The following is an 18,784-nucleotide window of genomic DNA, read 5'->3' as shown; positions in this document are numbered from 1 at the left end:
GTGTGGGATGTTGGTATATAGAGATTCCACATCCATAGTGGCTAGTATAGTATTATTAGGAAGATTGTTCAAATATTGTATTTTCCTCAGAAAATCTGTGGTGTCACGTACGTAGCTGGGAGCACTGATAGCATATGGTTTCAGAACAGAGTCCATATAGCCGGAAACACCCACTGTAATGGTGCCAATACCTGAGATGATGGGGCGTCCTGGGTTTCCTGGTTTGTGTATTTTGGGTAGAAGATAGAAAGTTCCTGGCCGAGGTTCCGCTGGTGTGTTTGTGAGGATCTGTTCTTGGATGTGTAGGGGTAGCTCCTTAATAATCTTGTTCAGTTCTTTTTTGTATGCTTGTGTGGGGTCTGAGTCCAATTTCATGTAAAAGGCAGTATTGGAAAGTTGTCTGTGGGCCTCTTGGATGTAATCAGTTTTGTTCATGATGGGTGGAGCTGTCGTCATCATGAACAAAACTGATTACATCCAAGAGGCCCACAGACAACTTTCCAATACTGCCTTTTACATGAAATTGGACTCAGACCCCACACAAGCATACAAAAAAGAACTGAACAAGATTATTAAGGAGCTACCCCTACACATCCAAGAACAGATCCTCACAAACACACCAGCGGAACCTCGGCCAGGAACTTTCTATCTTCTACCCAAAATACACAAACCAGGAAACCCAGGACGCCCCATCATCTCAGGTATTGGCACCATTACAGTGGGTGTTTCCGGCTATATGGACTCTGTTCTGAAACCATATGCTATCAGTGCTCCCAGCTACGTACGTGACACCACAGATTTTCTGAGGAAAATACAATATTTGAACAATCTTCCTAATAATACTATACTAGCCACTATGGATGTGGAATCTCTATATACCAACATCCCACACAATGATGGTTTACAAGCCATAAGGAACACCATTTCAGATAAAACCACAGCGGACTTTGCTACCAAACTCTGCCACTTTGTCCTTACCCACAACCACTTCAAATTTGGTGATGACCTGTTCCTCCAGATCAGCGGCACAGCCATGGGCACCCGCATGGCCCCACAGTATGCCAACATCTTCATGGCAGATTTAGAACAACGTTTCCTTAACTCCTACCCACTCAAACCTCTCCTGTACCTGCGATACATTGACGATATTTTTATTATCTGGACACATGGACAACAGACCCTGGAAACCTTCCACCAGACATTCAACGACTTTCACCCCACCATCAACCTAACAATGAACCAATCTATGCAAGAAATACATTTTTTGGACACTACTATAAAAATACAGGATGGACGTATAGACACCACCTTATACAGAAAACCAACTGACCGACAAACATATCTACATGCTTCTAGCTACCATCCCAAACATACCAAACAATCCATCGTATACAGCCAGGCCTTACGTTACAACCGCATCTGTTCCAACTCTACAGACAGAGAATCTCACCTAAGAGATCTACAGCAAACCTTTTTAGAACTAAAATATCCACCTGATGAAGTTAAACAACAGATCAACAGAGCCAGACAGATACCTAGAGAGAACCTGCTGCAAGACAGACCCAAAAAAGAAAATAACAGAACACCACTAGTCATCACATACAGCTCCCAAGCTAAAACAGTACAACGCATCATCAGAGATCTACAGCCTCTCCTGGACAATGACCGCTCCCTTTCTCAAGCTCTGGGAGGAAGACCTTTCATTGCCTACAGACAGCCACCCAATCTTAAACAACTCCTCACCCACAATAATACAACCACCAGACTTAACATGGACACTGGTACCAGAGCCTGCAATAAACCCAGATGCCAACTTTGCTGCCACATACACCCAGACAACACCATTACTGGCCCCAACAACATCCAACATACCATCTCAGGACTATTTAATTGCTCATCCTCTAACATTGTGTATGCCATCAAATGCCAACAGTGCCCTTCAGCTCTCTATATTGGACAAACAGGCCAAACCCTACGCCAAAGGATAAATGGACATAAATCTGACATCAGGAACCAGAAGACAGAAAAACCAGTAGGAGAACACTTCAATCTCCCAGGACATTCTATACAAGATCTCAAAGTAGCTGTCTTACTACAAAAGAATTTCAGAAATAGACTGGAAAGAGAAGTTGCTGAATTGCAACTTATCACCAAGCTCAAAACCATGGAGGGACCTGGTTTGAACAGAGATATCGGGTTCTTATCTCATTATACATGATAAGCGATCTTCAGCCATCTCAACCCTTGCTTTTTCATGCAAAACCATTTGCAGTCGTTTGCGGTCATCAACAGCTATCAGTCAGTCAATCACCCATTTCCACCACCCTTCTGAGTGATCCCCCCTCCCCATCCCCACCCCTCCCCACCCCTTCTCTACATAAGTGCCTGGAAACTTCCATTTCACTGTATCTGAAGAAGTGTGCATGCACACGAAAGCTCATACCAAAATAAAAACTTAGTTGGTCTTTAAGGTGCTACTGAAGGAATTTTTTTATTTTACACCCAATCATAGTCTGCCAAAGCGCCAGAAAAAACAGCACAGAAAGGATTAAAAAACCAATCTCTGGCTACCAGCAACAACAACAACAAAAGGATCCAGGTTTTAACAGCGGAGACAAGCTGTAGCGTGAGGCGGAGCGGGAGAACAAATGGGGGGGGGGACAACAACAGCGCGAATGGGTCGATGGGGCGCGTGCCAGCAGTGAGGGCTCTGCGTGTCACGTCTGACATGCGTGTCATAGGTTCGCCATCACTGTCCTATAACTAATAGGGAGATTTTGTGGTGTTCTGAATGCCCTGGGAATTTATATAGGATGGGCTGGATAAACCTGGCTCGAATGTCTATAATACTGGCAATAAAGAAGGGCATGCTCCATTATTTCCTGCTGCCCCAAGTCACATGGGCATTTCCTCTCCTTGTGAGGTATTGTCCTATAACGGCCTTCCTGAATTGCTGAATGCCTGACAATGGGCCAAGGTGAAAGCCCTTCATTGTTTTGGTATTTTGAGATTAGCTATGTATGGCATTTGGGAAGTCAAGTATCTTCTAGTTTCACTAATTAGAAATTTGGGGGGCCTGGCTAGGTCTACTTGTCGGTTGCTGAACGTCAAATATCCATGGAAGTATGCCACAGTTGAATTTGTGTTTTATAAGAGCCTCCCAAGAGAATGCTGTGTGCTTTCTACACTCCACATAGCTTTTGCTAATGCTCCGATGCGAAGAAAGATGCATTAAGATGCATTTAAGATGCATCTTAAAATGAAATGCCAAGATGGCTTTTTCATGGCCCTTAACACCAAATGAAGCCTTGGGGCATCTGAGACGTCACTCTTAGACTGAATTTAGGAGCTGGACTTGGGTTTGTGTGCTCCTCCACAGTGGAAGAAAAGATTGATGGTTCAGGGGAGTATTCCACATTTCGGTGAATGCAGAAGCTCCTTGGTCCAGGGAAGCACAAGTTAAATCACCCCACGGATAAGCCCAGCCAATTTTCCCCCAGGGATGTTCCCCAAACCTCCAGAGATAAAAAGCAATGACTTCATCATATGGCACTGCAGAAGATAGCTTTAGTTAGCAGCTCCCTTATTTAATTGCTCAGGAGTGTCAATTTCTATGTGAAAATGTGCTGAACTATTTCCCTGCTTTTTATGTGCTGCCAATTTTTTTTTAAAATACACACTTGTTAGGTCACCAAAAGATAAGACATGTGCAAAGTAACCTTGCAGTTGTTTTCTAGGATGCTTTGTCAAATGCCTTTTTAAAGCAAGTGTGAATACATGTTCTGATTCAAGCTTGTACTGCTTGGGGGAAATCTGTCTTACGAAAAATAAAAATACTGTATGTAAATTAGTTTAAATGCTAGTTCCTGGCGATTATTGGCAAGCAACAAACAACATAGTGTATTGTTTTGAAATTAAGGTGGTTCTAATGGCTAGGCAATTGAGAAATGGTAAGAAAAGTGAGAAACCTTTACAAGGACGGAGGAAGAATATTATGTTTATTGTCATCTACTACAGGTTTTTACTCCTCCTTGCACCCATATCATCTGGAGGTGCTAATCCTGCCACATAAAATTCGATTGCTATGTTCTAGCATTGTGTTCATCCCAGGAACTGAGAATTGATTCAAAGGCCAGACTTTTCAGCAGCAGAAGGGCTTATAGAAAGGAGGGAAGATAGCTGTTCAATGACAGGCAAAACTAGTGCTAGAATAATTTAATGCTTGACCTTTGCCCCATCAAGAATGGGCCTTGGGCTCAGCTGCCTTATTTGCTCACAAAAACAGGCTGGGCCTTAGGCAATAGGAAGGTTTAGTTCTCTGTTGCAATTACCATGTTTCAAAACTGTCAGTGTTGAATTTCCAAAAAGAAGTGTCTGGGTTAAAAAGTTCCTGTAACCTCTGTGCCTTTTCAGTACTGTACGTAATTGGAAGTCTAGTTTTTATTTCTTTATTAAATTTGTAAATTTAATTAAAATTTGATTAAAATTGTAAAATTGTAAATTAACCCCAGGTGGCGCTGTGGGTTAAACCACTGAGCCTAGGGCTTGCTGATCAGAAGGTCGGCGGTTCAAATCCCTGTGACAGGGTGAGCTCCTGTTGCTTGGTCCCAGCTCCTGCCAACCTAGCAGTTTGAAAGCACGTCAAAATGCAAGTAGATAAATAGGAACCGCTACAGCGGGAAGGTAAACGGCGTTTCCATGTGCTGCTCTGGTTTGCCAGAAGCAGCTTTGTTATGCTGGCCACATGACGTGGAAGCTGTACGCCAGCTCCCTCGGCCAATAATGCGAGATGAGCGCGCAACCCCAGAGTCGGTCACGACTGGACCTAATGGTCAGGGGTCCCTTACCGCCCTTCACCCTGTAGATTTCAGGGTGGTTCACAGCATGTTAACAGGGTTCCTTCATGCTGTTGATGTAAGAAGCTAGTGTAGGACTAGCTAAACTAAACTAAACTTGGAATCTGGAAACTCCCAAATCAGTTTGATGCAAGTGCCCTTTGACCACATGGCTGACCAGGCAAAGTTTGGGAAGAGCCTGAATTGCAGTGGTTTTAATTCCATCCCTCCTCTACCTTATCCATTCTGGAAGTGGCCTATGCCATACCATTGTGTCTTCTTCCTGAACCCCAGTGTGTAGGCTTGCTGTGGCTGTCATGTGGCAATTGGAAAGCCCACTTTACATACTCAGAAACATTCTTTGTCACCTGTTCTAGAAGCAGAGCAAAGGGGTGTAGCTAAGTGGCAGAACGCTTGCTCTGCATTCAGAAAGCGGCAGGTTCAACCCTGGGCATCTGCAGGTAGGGCTGAGAAATTCCCCACCTGAAACCCTGGTGCAGTCAGCATGGAGGATACTGTGCAAGGCCAACCAATGTGCTGACTTGATAGGAGGAACATTCTGAACTAAGCCTTGGCTTTGTGGTTGAAGAGCCAAATTAAATTGTGAACATTGCACATAACATGGTTTGCACACAAAGTTTGACACAACTTTGCTTGGAAAATGTCTTGCAAGTGACTTTTTTTATCCTCCAGCAACAGCATTCTAGCTTCTAGCTGGTATCGTGGGGATTTTAAGCTCTTTAGTTTGCCACTGCTTACATAAATATGATAGAATCCCTGTCCCAGTGGCATAGAGATTGATTATGTAATACTGTACCTAGTTTCAGACAGTTAAAAAAAAGGTGGATTGAAGTCCCTAGAGATTTATAGCACTTCCTGAGTTGGAAGGTGTGAAGTTACTGGGAGATGCAAGGATAATAGAGCAGTTTTCTTTCTATTATTATTATTAGGTAAAGGTAAAGGGACCCCTGACCATTAGGTCCAGTCGTGTCCGACTCTGGGGTTGCGCGCTCATCTCGCATTATTGGCTGAGGGAGCCGGCGTATAGCTTCCGGTCATGTGGCCAGCATGACAAAGCCACTTCTGGCAAACCAGAGCAGCACATGGAAACGCCGTTTACCTTCCCGCTGTAGCGGTTCCTATTTATCTACTTGCATTTTGACGTGCTTTCGAACTGCTAGGTTGGCAGGAGCTGGGACCGAGCAACGGGAGCTCACTCCGTCACAGGGATTCGAACCACCGACCTTCTGATCAGCAAGCCCTAGGCTCAGTGGTTTAACCACAGCGCCACCTGGGTCCCATTATTATTATTACTATTACTATTATTATATATCGCCCTATACCCACAGGTCTCAGGGCAGTTACAACATAAAACCACAATATAAATATAAATAAAAATACATAATAAGAACCCAATAAACCCCCCTCCCAAGCACATTTAAAAAGGGCATTGGAAGTCAAATCAGCCAAAGGCCTAATTAAAGAAGAATGTCTTCACCTGACGCCTGAAGTTGCCACCCTCTGGGACCCCTTGAGGAGGAGGCACATGAAGAAGGGCCTCAGATGATCATCTCAGGGTCTGGGTAGGTTCATATGGAAAGAGGCACTCCTTGAGGGGTATTGTGGTCTTGAGCCGTTTAAGGCTTTATAGGCCAAAAACAGCACTTTGAATTGGGCCTGGAAATTAATTGGTAGCCAATGCAGTCAGACCAAGATCAGCGTAATATGCTCAAACTTGCTCCGGTGAACAACCTGGAAGGCACTCCAAGCCACTGAGGCCACCTGAGCCTCAAGTGACAGCAAAGGATCCAGGAGAACCCCCAAGCTACATAGGTAAAGGACCCCTGCATGGGCTCATCTCTGCTTTCAGGCCAAGGGAGATGGCGTTTTTCCACTGACAGCTTTTCTGGGTCATGCTGCTAGTATGACTAAACTGCTTCTGGTGCACAGAACACCGTGACGAGTGCCAGAGTGCACAAAAACGCTGTTTACCTTCCCACCACAGTGGGACCTTTTTACTTGCGCTGGTATGCCTTCAAACTGCTAGGTTGGCAGGAGATGGGACAAAGCAATGGGAGCTCATCCTATTGTGTGGATTTGAATTGCCAACCTCACGATCAGCAAGCCCAAGAGGCTCGGTGGTTTAGACCACAGCACCACCAGCGTCCCTGCCCCAAGCTACATACCCGCTCCTTCAGATGCAGTGTAAACCCTTTGAGAGCAGGCCACCTCCCAGCCATCTGGTCTAGGGAACCACCCACAAACAGGGCCTTCCGTCTTATCTGGATTGAGCTTCAGTTTGTTGGATCTCATCCAGTCCATTATCGAGACAAGACACCATGCAATTCCATGCAACATTATTACAAACTACCGTACTTTCAACTTGTAGAAATTAAGAGAAGGCACTATATATAGCATGTCCAAGTTTCTTTGTGTTTAATTTCCCGTCTCTGAACTTTTTAGTAGTTCGAAAGGAGTCTAAAGCTACAAAGCCAAAAAACGTGTGGTCAAATTATTACCCTAAAATAGTTATAAATCTAGTCATAACCTTTGGAATTCTAACTGAAAGCCTACTACCCTACTTGAATGTGTTATATTGGAGAAAAAGTTCAAGTGCAGTTCAAACTTGATATGAATACATACAAAATTTTAATTGTGTGAAGGCAGCAACTTACGTTAAACTTCTTAATTTTCAGGGGAGATTTAAAATCATTCCTGCTTTCCTAAGTGTTTGGTGGAAAATACTGTTGGCTGAAAAATAGAGTTCTTAAAATCACTTCTTAAAATAAAGTACTTAAAAGTATTAGCTATGAGTGTATGCAATTACTTTTGTTATTAACCATTTTATCACTGATCTGGTTGCTGCCCTGGGCCAGCCTAAATGTGTGTTGATAGCAGGGGTCACCCCTCAAAAATATTTCCTTAAGTGATGCTTTGCCACTCAATGGTGCCCAAAATCATCTGCTTAGTGGCTTCAGTTGACTCTTGCCAATAGAGTAAGAACACCTTAGTTGTGTGAACAAACCAGTGCACTGGGAGAGAAGGCTTGTGTTGCATGTGTTATAGAAAGTAATGTAGCTTGCCCTTCCACAGGCCTGTTCTTACCCAATTTCTTATATTGTGTTGAAAAGCTGTGAAGTACGGGTAGCTTCCTTGTTCTACTGAATGTGTGAAGACTGAAATATCTGATTAGAAATCCATTGCTTATTTCATTAGGAGCATTGGAAATCACACAAGTGAGATATTCCATTATAAACACTTCCATTTCCTGTGACACAGGAGTGCTAGATACTGCTGGTTAGTTTTCAATCAGACAACGATGCACCAACTTTTAAGGAGGCTTTTATTTTGCCATTTAGAAAACAAATGCATGCTTCTTGAGTTGAAAACACCCCCCCCAAGAGACACAGCAGTACAATTAAAGAACATTTAGTGTACTATCAATTAACCTTCCAGGGGTAGGTTATGATACTTCACCCAACAAGTTTTTTTAAAAAACCTAACAAAATCTTGCATTAGAAACTGAATATCCAGCAGCAGCTGAACTGTTGTTCATGATACTGGAAATTCAAAGAGACACCACTTATTGCTTTGTATAAAGAATGCAGGAAAGAAACATAAGTCATGTAAAAAAGAAAACACATATTGGTACAATAACCTTAATCCAATCTTTCCCATTGTTGGGGTTATCTAAATGGGGTGGGTGGGTGTTTGTTGTTTCAAGCTATTTACCCATAGTAAGGCCAATCCCAATTTCATTTTTGTCCTCTGCACTTTGCAAAGGTTCTATGGTACAGTCAGCTCATAGAGGGCACAGAAGCTGAGAGCACCCTGCAGCTGTACAGCGATGGTGAGCCAAGCATCTTTGAAGTAATGGTTGTCCAGTCCTTAAGCACTATAATCAGTGTATGTTGGTGAGCTTCCAAAGAACCTCTCAGCCAAGGATGCAGTTCAGGCTCCACAGAATCAAATTTTAAGCCATACATGAACTATGGCTATCTAATCTAGGCTCCACAACATACACTAACATGTTCCACTAATCAAGGAAGATATTCCTCGGGCTTTCTGCAGGTTTTGAAGCTGTTTTACCATTTGTCATACGCTGCATTGGTAGATTTTTTTGCTGGTCCAGTGTTCACGGATCCTGCTTGCTCCCAGACCATTCTAATGAAATCTATTGCAGGGGCTTTCACCATTGGGCTGGTCTAGCAAAGGCAGATGTTTATATATACCCCATATTTGGAGCAATACATCATTAAGGAACCATATAATAGCCCCACTCCCAAATATTTACAATAAAGATTCCGAGGGAACCATACAGAAGCAACTTGCAGTAGGCATAATTTGAGAATATGTGCCCGAATATGGGTTATGGTGGAGTTGTAGTTAATAAACAGAGGTAAGATTATTATTATTATTTTAACAAAACAAAACATTGCTGCTGTAAAGGAATGGAAAGCTTTTTGATCCCCTCTGATTCACTTCACTGAATGGGGAAAAAAGGAGAAAAACTCCACGTTAACAAATACCTGCCATTCACTATCTACCAAGCTGGAGGCCTTTTGGGAAGCACCATTAAAAGTATGGAAAGTGCACAACAACATCAGGACTTGGGTGGCTGCCCCCTTTATTTACCAAATAACTGGGTTCTGTTGTAGCCCAATTGCCAGATTTGTACAGTGGTACCTCGGGTTACAAACGCTTCAGGTTACAAACTCCGCTAACTTAGAAATAGTACCTCAGGTTAAGAACAGTTCAGGTTCAGAATGGACCTCCAGAACGAATTAAGTTCTTAACCAGAGGTACCACTGTATCACATTATCTTTAAGAAGTTTAGTGCTGACATGGCAAGGTTATGTAGGAATGTAGATTTAAATGTGTTTAATTAAAGATAATTCACATACTATTTCTAAAACCAGAACTGGTGTTTAGACTGAGAGAAAATTGGAATGCAAGATTTAAAAAAAGAAACCCTAATGATTTCAAGATCGTTCTTCACTAATCATTCTTCCGATCCTGAGCATCCTTGGGTTTTTCTTCTTCTTGGGTTTTTTCTTCTTCAGCATCTGAATATACAGTGTGCTCTTCTCCATCCTTCAGCAGCTTGCCCACATGGTGGTATTTAACTGAATGAAGACCAAAGAAAGATACTTTAATAAACACCCACAAACTTTGAGTACCAACACTTTTTGGGGAGGTGGTTGTGATGATGCTTTAAATGTAAGGTTAGAACATCCTTGATACCAATAGTGAAGCCAACAGAAACCCGTTCTGTTTAGATTCTGCAACGGGAAAATTTGGATTGTGTCTGCCAAGAAGATGGCAAGTTTTTATGCAAACACCTGCAGAAAATTTCCATGGGTTTGCATTAAAATAGCTCCTCTGTCTTGTGGCAGCAATCCTAACCGCACTTCCCAGAGAACCAATTCCATTCAACTTCAACCTGTGGCATTCTGGATGATGCAGGGCTCACAAACTCCTGACTCCAAGGGTCAGGAATGAGAGCTGTAGTCCCAACTTCATCCAGAAGGCCAAAGGTTCCTCAAACCTGTCTTCAGGGATTTTGCTTCTGAGTAAAGATGCTTGGAATCGTGCTGTGTGTCTACTAATAGCACTGTTTTTAGTTAATGCTAATGTAAAACAATGGCCAACTCTGTTAGGAAAAAAAGTGAGATGAGTTCAATCCCCTATCCATAATCAGTTATTGACCAATATGCTCTCCTGGGAGGGTGTAAAAGATTAAAAGTTTTGGGGCAACAACATTTGAAATACTTACATTGGAACTGTTGTTCCCAGTCGCTCAGGGTCTCTCTCTGTGTGGCATCAAGATCAGAAAGATCGTCATGTCCCTCCTTCAGAATCTCTCTATCCAGGCAGAAGGTGGCAAGGCCTCTGGATGCATCCCTTCCACCAAAAATCCCATAAGGACCATCTTCATAGAAAAAGAGCAAGATATTAGAATGCTGATACCTGCCTGACCATAAGGATTTGATAACAAGGTCAAATACACATGACATGCTAAATGCCTGCACTCACATCCCCTCCCGTTTGGCCTCTGAACTTCTGACATCAGTATTTAAAACAGGTGTTCGAAATTACCCAGATGCCAGGCGCATTTTGCACCTGGCTTTTGACCACTTGTGACCAGGTGAAGCTGCCTGGGTGCCCAGATGGCGCCAGACATCTCCATCTGGAGGTAATTGGATCTGGACTGTTTCTACACATTAGCAGCTCACCCTGTAGAATTCTCTGAGTTATATTTTATCTGCACAATCAGAATGAATTTCTGGAACCATAATGCTTCCCCCCCCCCCTGTGCAGCCTGAGCAGGAGCACTCACCATTAAGAAAAAGAGGTCAGAATAGGCCTGTGTGTGTGTGTGTGTGTCCCTGGATCAGGGGACATTTCTTCTTTAAGTTCTCAAAGCTCTTAACCTGGCTCAAGGTTGTCATCTGAACTAGCCAGGTGTTAATTAAGACTTTATAGGGCCGTCTTGCCCAAAAATGGCAACTAGACGTTCCGTTTTGGTAACTCCAGCCTTGGCTTAAGGGGCCATTTTGTTCCTAGCTTACGTAACCGAGTTTCTAACACTGAAGCAGAGGTGGGGAACCCGTGGCAATTCTGATATTTTTGAACTCCGTCCAGCCAGAATGGCTGCTGGTCAGGGACCTGTGGGAGGCCAGTGGTTCCATATTCCTGGTCTGCACCAAAACAGAATTAAATGCAGCTCCCCACCTGTCTCTCTTCCTAGGGGAAGTCTTGAGTTAGCAGCACAGGCATTATGGCCAAGGTCACCCCCACCCACTGCATATGCAATTCTGGCAGGATTTTCTATGGACTTTAGACAATAAAAGTGTAAATCAGTAACTTTCCTAGTTCATCACTCCCTGATTTCTCATAACTGTTGCTGGAACACCATAATTTTAAGTATTTTTAAATTTCTGTACAATCAAAATCCATGGGGTTTTTTTTGGGGGGAGGGGGGAACCCCCCTCAATTTCCCCAACATCGATTTACTTTCATCATGAGATCTAGAAACATGTGTTAAGACTGGATTATAAATTCCAGGCTCTGAAGCTGCCTGGTAGGAATTACTGAGACACTTTCAAGAAGAGTATGATCTATGTTTGGAGAGGGGAGGGGTGGGGGGAAGAGACGTAAACAACAACAGACTACAGGCAGCACATTGTGAATAAGGAACAAGGAGTAGCAGAAAAACTATGCAAAAAGTAGGCCATATGAAACTGTTGCCAAACAATATTTGCCAAACATTTAGGGACATAGTTTTGGCAGGCGAAAAATTAAAGTGCTTGCCGAACAGGAGCAAAAAGGTATGAGTGGAGATTACTTTGTAAACTTTAGTAGTATGTTGCATCTGAGTTCACTGGAGACTTCAGATCTCCAATCAGCTATGGTTGACATTCTGGCAGTTGCTCTCAGTCTAAACTACCTTGCAGGCTTGTTGAGAGGATTAAATAGGAGGAACTCCAAAGTATGCAGCTCTGAGAAAACACTCATGGCTACCTCACTGTAAATCACAGTAGGAGGGGGATGATTTGTGGTGAAATGATTGGGGGAGAGGTATGGATGAGGTTAAGAGGGTGCTTCAGCTCCCTACCCTTACACCTGCTGTTTGTATGGAAACTCTTATTTTGGAAATAAAATCCTTTCTCACTTCCATGCAACAGCAAAAAACAACAACAACAACACACACACACACACACAAAACCATTTGTTGCCATTTTGTTAACATTCATTTGCCTGCAAAAGTCTAGTTAGGCCCCAGGCTCTTGCAGAAAGAGCGGGCCACAATTAATCATAATCATCTATCTTGCACAGTTGAATAAAAAACAAAAGTGCAAGAGCCATGGTATATGTTTAGCTAGCTATACAAAGGGCTCTGTATAGATCCTGCAACTGCACACTCTGGCCTTTCAGCCTGCCCAACATCTGGGTTGGGAGAGAATGGAGAAAGTTTGGGGAGAAGCTTCTGGGTCTTGTGCAACCACAGGGATTGCATGCCAAGCAAAGCTCACTTTGAGAGGGGCTAGAAAGAGAGACAATAGGCCAGAGTGGTCACCTCCCTCCGGTCTTTCAGTGCCTGGGGTATAATCCCCTCTACAAAACAAGACTGGCTGGTTAGGCAGGGAAACAAGGGGGAAGGGAACTGGGCAGTCTCTCCTTACATCCGAAAGGCTGTTTCAGTGTACATCTTCCCAGTGTTCCCTGTACCTGAGCCTTCTAATCTAAAAATGAGAAAGACTTTGCTCTTGTTGGGTTTACCAGTGAAGAGCCAGGCACACGACACACATAACATTAATGAAAAAACAAGGTGGTGCCTTGAACCAGGTGCCTCCCTAGTGCATTCCAAGTCTAGGAATTTGTTTTCAGCACCGGAACTGAATTGAGCGTACAATACTTTCACAATAAACCCCTGCTCCTAACCAATAAGGTCCCGGTCCCCCCGACCCCATTTCTGTAGCTTAGTTGCAGTCTACAACAACAGGTGGGCAGAAGGTAGATCAGGCTGTATGAACATCTCTGGATGGATTTTGCAGATATCCCACACCAATCTGCAAATCACCCAGAGATATTAATACGGCCTGATCTACCCTCTGCCCACCTCTTGTACCCGACACCAATCCAGATGCTAACATTTCATATGTGTACCCAACATGCTTTCCTTCAAATTTCTACCTGCTTCTCATGTTCTGTGTACTGGTATCTCTTTCCACAGCCCTGGGAACCCGTTTTGCAGAGTCATACAAACCACAACGATCACACAAAACTTGGTTGTGTGAAATAGCGCACCACTTCTAAGCTTCAGGCACAACTTTCTTTAAAGTGGGGACCATGGCAAACAAATCCCTGGAGTTAGGATTTGCCTCTATTGCTATGAACCTGACAGCTAAGAGTGAGCCAAACATAGTGGCTCAGGTTTAAATGTACTCTTGGTCAATAACTTGTACAGTGGTCCCAGACAAAGCATTTCTGTCTATCTGGAGAGCTTCCCATCTGCAACAAGGGGATAATACAATACAGGGCTATCCCAGTGTCCAGTTGTGAAGATTCCTGACCCATTGTATCCCAAGTAAGGAGGAGGAACCTGTGGCCCTTTAGATCAGGGCTTCCCAAACTTGGGTTTCTAACTGTTTTTGGACTGCAACTCCCACCAACCCTAGCTAGCAGGACCAGTGGTCAGGGATGATGGTAACTGTAGTCCAAAAACATATGGAGATCCAAGTTTGGGAAACCCTGCTCTAGATGATGGGCTCCCACTTCCATCAGCCTCAGCCAGTATGGTCAGCAATCACCGATGGTGGGTGTTACAGTTCAACTACATCCAGAGGGCTAAATGTTCCCCAGCCCTTGCCTAAAGGCTTTGGCTGCTAATTTAAAATGAAAAAGAAGCGATTGAATATCACCCGCTTCACAATGTACATCTCTCAGCTTCTATTTCCCATCACGACTGGGGCAGAGCTTCACAACTGCTCCCTACCACAACTCAGGTGTGCACACCTTCCCTCTCCCAGCCCCCCAGCCCGGCTTTTTTTGCACAGAAAGCCTGCTGCAGGTCAAGAAAGACAGTACTGGCCTGGGAGGACAGACAGTCCAGTTTTTATTCACCAGCAGTGGAACTTGATGGAAGTATGTGCCAGATCCCTGCACTGAAAAGCTTTCTGTAGAAGTCGGATGTTTCTCTGGTTTTTGGGATTCAGGCTCCATCATTGCAGCCGTACAGTTGTGCAGGAGCTGTTTGGTCCATACTTAAAGTTAGATTGCAAGCTTTACAGGGCAGAGAGCTTCTTGTTAGCGACCTTTTAGCTCAAGAGTTCATTGTGGGGAACTTTTCAGGTGCCACATGCAAGCAGTGGGCATTGCCAGAGGCAAAAGTGAATATAGGAATGGATGCATCTCTAACTTTTGTGCAGTTGACTACATTCCATCCTTGGGGGGGGGGATCACAAGTTTTTATACACACACAAACCTCCATTCCCCATCCAAACAAGGATGGTATCACAGTTGAATAATGCTCTCCAACCAACAAAAGCACTCAAATGAGGAGATGGAACAAAGAATACCTTACAGAGAGGCATTTGGCCTCCACGTTCCTTGCCCCTATTCTAAAGCAGTGTTTCCCAAACTTGGGTCTCCAACTGTTTAGGGTCTACAGCTCTCACCATCCCTGGCTACCAAGAACAGTGGTCAGGAATGATGGGGACTGTAGTCCGAAAACAGCTGGACACCCAAGTTTAGGAAACTGCTCTAAAGTGCCATGTAAATTGATGACAATGAAATAATACAGAAATATTTCCTCCAGTTTAAATCCCTCTCTCACACACAGTTTCAATCAGGATGGCTGATCAACTGGAAAATGGTCAACTATTTATTTCATATTTACACACAGTGAGAAAGTGGATGGCGCAACACATTATAGAGCCCCAACAAAATAGCTGACCCACAAATCATTAGAGGTGACATCAAAGCATAAGATAATCCAATTTTAATCATTATTTACAGGTGCAGCAGAGTTTCTTAACTTAATTAGCAAATGGGTCAGAATTTTAGGCACTGACACCAAACCACAACACCCAACTCAGAACTAAGATGGTGAAAAGAGAAAATAAATTCTTCAAATGCATACTTGTAGCAGAAGCCTGGATTTAAATTATACATTCTTGGGAGGGTGGAAATGAACAAATGCTGCCATTGTATGATTATTCCAGATTGATACAAAGTGGTGATCAGCACAAATACCCCGATCCAATGAAAGCTTACTTGGGAGCAAATATTACCTGCTCAGTAAGTCTAGACATGGCCTATGGCAGCCCTGTAGGTTGGCTATTACCCAATTCGCTCTTGAGTAAGCGACACCGAAATCTGTGGAACTTTCTTCCGAGCAAACACAAGTAGCTTCAAGCAGCGCAAACCTCAACCGAGACCCAAAAGCATTCTGCTTCGAAAATATCATCTCAGCTATACTGGATATTTTTTTTTAAAAAAAACCGATTTCGACTGCAAAGCGAGACACACTTCCCCGCGAGCAAAAGCCTCGCCATACCACTCCACGGGGCTAACCTCTAGAGTTAGACCTCTCAGCAAACACGTACAGGCACCATTTGCGAGTTTAAGTGGCTTTCCCGGCAAGCGACTAATTGCTCCCTTACAATACAATATGAGAAATACTGGCTTGTTTGGAAAGATTCTACTGAATCAATTTGCAACGCTAGCCCAAACTGGCCTTGCTGGGATGGTAAACCAAACTGACTCAACAGGCAGACTGACCCCGAGCGTGCCATGTTAAGATTGCACAATTCGCCACCACCACGCCACCACCCTCCTTCCCAACGAACTTCTGCCTGCCCCTCCCCTCCGCTGTAACTAGGGACGGAAAGGGCACAAAAAAAATATCCTACCCGGCCCGTAAAACTTCCTGGCGCGAGACACGTCGAAGACCTTCCCGTTAATGGCCATGAGGATACGCTCGTTCTGGACGCCGTCGAAGGGGCGCAGCTCTTCCAGGGTGAAGTCGCGGCGCTTGAGCTTGGGCAGCGGCGGCCCGTCTTCGTCGTCTCTGCTCTGGATGGGCTGGGGCCGATCCCCCCGGATTATCTTGTAGATCAGGTAGCAGCAAAGGCCCAGCAGCATCAGGTTGAGCGGGGAGCTCAGGATCGCCATAAGCAGACCGGGGTCGTCGGCCTCTGCGTTCTCGTTGCCCGCCGCTGCCGCCGCCGCCTCGTCTTGAGTCATCTTGGCCGGTACTTTTGCGCTCTCCGTGGGTGACCGGGAATCTGTAGACGGTGGTCTCTCGGTGGTCTCTCGGTGAGCTGCTGGGGTAGCTCCTGACTTTAGGAAGACCCGAGGCAAGAACCCAGAGGAACAGGACTCGGAACAGGCCAGGCGAGCGAATAAAAAGAGGAGGAGGAGGAGGAGCCGGGGCGGGCACAGGCTAAGCTGGGATCCAATGTACAGAGAGGTGGGAGGCGCACAGCCAGAGACGGGGTGGAGACTGAAGCGGCGCCGCGCTTGGGAAAGGAGTTCGCAGGTGGGCGGGAGAGGAGAGAGGGACCCGATCCCCCTACGCAACTCAGGCCGCTTGTAGAACAAATTGCCTCGATCGAACAGTGACAAAAAAGACTTCTCTGGTTTATCCAACAATTACATCAGGCCAGGAGTGCCGGCTTGAATTGAATATTTGCACACACATACACCCCCCACCCGCATAATTGATTACATGACGCAGTGCACACACGCCATTGAATGGCAGTGCCCTTTAACTTTGTGGGAGCCTGGGGTCCTCAAATATTTTATTGGGAGGCCAAATACATCTCTGCCCCTAGGAGTTGGCTCCTATGCATAAGGCTTCTTCAACAATTACAGTATGCCTTTTTACAGGCAATTCCTTTTAAAAGCGGATTAAAGCAAGGGTGTATATTGGCACCATTCTTACTTAATTTTTATATCAACAATTTTATTCCTGATATGGCATCCCATGTTTTGCAAAATGTGAAGTGCTCATTCCATTATATACTGATAACCAGTGCTTTTTTTCTGGGGGGGGGGATGTGGGGGGGTACACATAACCCTAAACATTTTGTCAATCTAAGTTTGGCCTCATTGAGGGGCAGTATTTCAATATGAGTAGGAACATGTTGTTGTTGTTGTTGTTTAGTCGTTTAGTCATGTCTGACTCTTCGTGACCCCATGGACCAGAGCACACCAGGCACTCCTGTCTTCCATTGCCTCCCGCAGTTTGGTCCAACTCATGTTGGTAGCTTCGAGAACACTATCCAACCATCCCTATGGCATAAACTCCCGAACCACTATCTCATTCAATGCATGTGGCGGGATGACTTCACAAATTTGTGGTCAGGAAAAACCCATGCCAAATTGCTGTCCTATGGGATCTCGCCCACTGAATTGCTCAAACTGGATCTAAATGCGGCAAAAAGGTCTATAAATCAAAGGCTGGATGATGCGGAGCTATACCAAAATTTCTTAGCTGGTGGTGGAGTCTGCTCGCCGTTAAATTTTGGCATAACCCCTATTTACCGTGCTCCGTCCTACTTAACATCGCTTACGGCCGCGTCTCACCGATATGCCTTCATTAAAGCTAGGTTCAATGTTTTTCCAACAAATGTGTTGAGACATAGATTTACTAAGGGCCAAGTCTCTTCAATGTGTGCTTGTGAAATTAAAACATCTGAATCTCTACATCATCTTATGTTTATCTCTACATCATGTTATGTTTATCTGCCCTATGTACAGTTCGGCTCGTGCTAGTATATTAAACTCTATAATCCAGCCTATGGCTGACAAACCAGTTGACCTACAGCTTGCCTGGGTTCTTCAAGATGATAATATGATGATCCTCATATTACTCTACAGGTTGCTAAATTCCTAACAGCCGTCCTCTCGTACAAGATACGGAATGGAATGTTAGCTGATTATTGATAGTTATAAGAATTTTCTATGATGACATCAGATATTGATTTTAGCGTAGTGCCTAAATTTTTAATCATAATCTTAAACTTTTCTTTTCAAATTGTTAATATTTGTCCTTGTGAGCTGTGAATTGTGTTATATTATTTGTGGCTTGTACGAGTCCCCTGTTTTATTTGTTTTGTTTTGTTGTGTTGTGTTTTATGATGGGCGTAAAGCCGAATAAACATCTTTGACTTTGACTGTCCAACCATCTCATCCTCTGTTGTCCCCTTCTTGTGCGCTCAAGAGGTGGCCAAATTATTGGAGCCTCAGCTTCACGATCTGTCCTTCCAGTGCACACCGCACTCACAGCTGATTTCCTTAAGAATGGATAGGTTTGATCTTCTTTCAGTCCATGGGACTCTCAAGAGTCTCCTCCAGCACCATAATTCAAAAACACCAATTCTTCGGCAACCAGCCTTCTTTATGGTCCAGCTCTCACTTCCATACATCCCTACTGGGAA

At 44.2% G+C, this 18,784-nt stretch overlaps 1 protein-coding gene across 1 annotated transcript; it reads right to left on the bottom strand.

Moving 5' to 3' along the window:
- Positions 1-8,161: 8,161 nt before the first annotated feature.
- Positions 8,162-16,704, bottom strand: PGRMC1 (progesterone receptor membrane component 1). Its single transcript, XM_035113765.3, has 3 exons — positions 16,253-16,704; positions 10,612-10,767; positions 8,162-9,961 (listed from the first exon to the last, which is right to left on the bottom strand). The coding sequence occupies exons 1-3, from the start codon at positions 16,584-16,586 to the stop codon at positions 9,834-9,836; spliced, it is 618 nt and encodes a 205-aa protein (XP_034969656.1). The 5' UTR covers positions 16,587-16,704; the 3' UTR covers positions 8,162-9,833.
- Positions 16,705-18,784: the final 2,080 nt, after the last annotated feature.

The sequence above is a fragment of the Zootoca vivipara genome, chromosome Z2 (genome assembly GCF_965207765.1).
Source record: "Zootoca vivipara chromosome Z2, rZooViv2.hap1.1, whole genome shotgun sequence".
NCBI classification, from domain to species: Eukaryota; Metazoa; Chordata; class Lepidosauria; order Squamata; family Lacertidae; genus Zootoca; species Zootoca vivipara.
The sequence above is the reverse complement of the archived record's forward strand: the minus strand, read 5'-3'. Positions and strand labels throughout refer to the sequence as shown.